The sequence below is a fragment of the Strigops habroptila genome, chromosome 2, assembly GCF_004027225.2.
Source record: "Strigops habroptila isolate Jane chromosome 2, bStrHab1.2.pri, whole genome shotgun sequence".
In the NCBI taxonomy this organism is placed as follows: domain Eukaryota; kingdom Metazoa; phylum Chordata; class Aves; order Psittaciformes; family Psittacidae; genus Strigops; species Strigops habroptila.
Window position 1 is genome coordinate 43257277 of NC_044278.2, and position 2987 is coordinate 43260263.

The 2987-nt window shown below is 45.5% G+C and overlaps 1 protein-coding gene across 1 annotated transcript; it reads left to right on the forward strand.

Moving 5' to 3' along the window:
* Positions 1-385: 385 nt before the first annotated feature.
* Positions 386-2173, forward strand: KLHL34 (kelch like family member 34). The gene has a single exon (XM_030477457.1). It carries the CDS (start codon positions 386-388, stop codon positions 2171-2173), a length of 1788 nt encoding a protein of 595 aa, XP_030333317.1.
* Positions 2174-2987: the final 814 nt, after the last annotated feature.

Below are 2987 nucleotides of genomic sequence, written 5' to 3' on the forward strand. Positions count from 1 at the left end.
CTGAGCAGACACAAACTATCATTTGTTGGGATTGTCATCTAGCTCCCTCATCTGTCACCTGATGGCCAGCCAAGCAAGTGCTCCGCACAACGGTGGACCCTTCATCCTTGCCCAAGTGACAGAGGCAAGAAAAGTAAGGATCCTACAGCTGTTATGACATTCAGCTGTTTTTTCTATAAAGGAATGCCTTGAATTCACTACAAATCTACTAACTGTCCCCCTGTGCCAGACAAGAGACTGATTTATTTTTTTTGGTTAGGCTTTTCTCTAACAGCTGGAGGTCTGCTGGGCATTCAAGCAATGGCTGGTGAGTAGGGCAGCTGTTTCAGTATCTAATTGCATTTTAACTTTAATAACTTCAGGGGAAAGCGCTGCATTGACTACCATGAGCTACTTCCTGTCCTACTGCAAAGCACACTGCACCACCGTGCTCGCCCAGTACCAGACCCTGAGATCAGAGGGCTTTCTGTGTGATATTTTGCTGAAAGTGAAGGAAAATGAATTTCCTGCACACAAGTCCTTGTTGGCATGCTCCAGTGACTATTTCCGAGCCATGTTCAAAAGTTACACCCAAGAGTCTAAGGCCAATGTAATTCACCTACAAGTTGTCTCACCCACCGGTCTCCAGCACGTTCTGGATTTCATTTACACTTCTTTGTTGCCCCTTTCCTTTGAAAGCCTGGAGGATACCTTGGAAGCTGCAAGCTACTTGCAAGTGACTGATGCTATTGGCTTGTGCAATCAATACTTAGTTAACAACCTTGCCTTGGAAAACTGCTGCTTCTCTGCCAACGTGGCCAGGAAGTTCTACTTGCCGGACGCCTTAGCAGCAACAGAAAAATACATTGTCAATAATCTCTGGAAGCTGCTGGACTTGGATTTGTCAGGACTGCTCGAGCTAAACTTCAGGTCTTTGCTAGCAGTGGTTCAATCACCAGATCTCCCCATAGTGAAAGAAACCTGCCTGATGAATCTTGCGCTGCTGTGGCTGAAGCAGGATAAATCCAGGCTGGCTCACACAAGCAGCCTTTTAGAGCATATAAGATACGGTCTCATCCCAGTGGAAGAGCTGAGAAAAATCTACAGACAGTCAGAAGTGCCCCTCTCAGCAAGTATTAAGTGCTTGATCATTAAAGCAATAAACTACCATACATCTGTTTACAAACAGCCTATCCTGCAGGATCAGTCCACCACACTGAGGAACCAGAAAACTCGCATCATTCTGCTGGGGGGAGGAACAGCAAGCGAGGGGCTCATCACAGATGTGGTGGCCTTCGACGTTTACAATCACAAATGGCGAGCTCTCACGCAGGTGCAGGACAGGGTGCAGAACCACAGTGTGTGCGTGGTGGGGAACTTCCTCTACGTCTTGGGTGGGGAAATAGAAAATGGTGCTCCAGGTGACACTAAAACTGGAAAGAACCTATCGGTTACAAACAAGGTCCATCGTTACGACCCAAGATTTAACACGTGGACACAAACCACAGGCATGCTGGAGAAGAGATGCCAGTTTTCTTGTTGTGTCCTAGGCAAGGATATCTTTGCTATTGGTGGAAGGGGTGGGGATGGGTCACTGCATTCATCTGTGGAAGTCTACAACATCAGCAGGGACAGATGGACAAAGGCCAGGGAATTGCCATGTAAGATGCATGGCCATGCCAGTGCCATTTGCAAGAATACTATATACATCTCTGGCGGAAAGTACTCAGACCCAGCCAACACAAGCAAGGACGTATATTCTCTGAGCTCGCTTGAAGGGCAGTGGATGAAACAAGCCCCCATGAGCATCGCTCGGTTTGGGCATCAGATGGCAACAATCAGAGAAGCCATATTCACCTTTTTAGGATTATACGAACCATTCTCTGAAATAGAAAGATACGACCCTGATCAAAACCAATGGACTCGGTTAAGACCACTGATCTATGATCGATTTTGCTATGGCCTGGCAGTGGTAGAGGAAACGGCTCTTCTTATAGGGGGAAAGAAATGGCAAAACTCACAGGAAGTCCCCACACAAGACGTGGTTGGCTACGACATCGACAACGATGGCTGGGAAGAGATCTGCAAAGCTCCCTCGCCTTGGTGTGGGCTGCAGTGTGCGGTGCTGCAACTCTCTGAACTGGCTGACGAACAGGAGAGTGACAGCCAGCAGAGGAGGCCACTGAGCTGCTGAGCTCACATGCTGAGGAATAACCATCGCAGGAGACAAGCCAGCAGGGTGGTCCTGGGGAAGAAGCAGCAAATTGCAATGGCACTGAATGTGCCAGAGTCAAGGATTTCCTTTGATAAGCCAAACACCTGGTGGAAACATGCAAGAAAGTCTGGCTCCAGCATGGGAAAAGGTGCTGGAATTACAGAGCTGGAAGCCGATCTCCTTAAGGAAGGATGTAGCAAGTGGCACATTTTGAGGCAATGTGCAAGAATCATAATCCTTGACTTTTGAAGAATAATACCTAGATAGCAATTAATAGGTGTTGCAAGTCAGATTTTTCAAAGGTTAAAAAATATAATCCATCTTTTCTGTTTTCTTAATCAGAGGTAATTTTCCCAGCTGGTAAGTGCCATTGAATTTTTATGCTATGGCTAAGCAAAATAAAAGTGAACTGTCTAAAGACTAGAAAATTGATGCCTATGAGAACTAATAACATGTACTGCCAAGGAAAAGGTATTATTCGATATGCTACATACTAGGCAAGAACGTCTTAGCTAACCAGCATGAAAATACTGGACAGAAAGCATGGATATTTTAATATGTAGACTCAAGTTATGGCCATAAGTTAAAACAGTGATTGTTTGACAGAAGCTATTTCTCCCTGAGCGGTTTTTGCTGTAACATGCCCTTCAGATGCTTATTTTGTGTCATTTTAAAGACTGGTACAGCACATTTCTTTTGTACCCAAACCTTGTCCAAGTTTAGATGGCCAGAGCTGAACTGGTATACTTATTATTAGCTTTGTTACAGGAGTTGCTGTAACTAATCCCTTGAA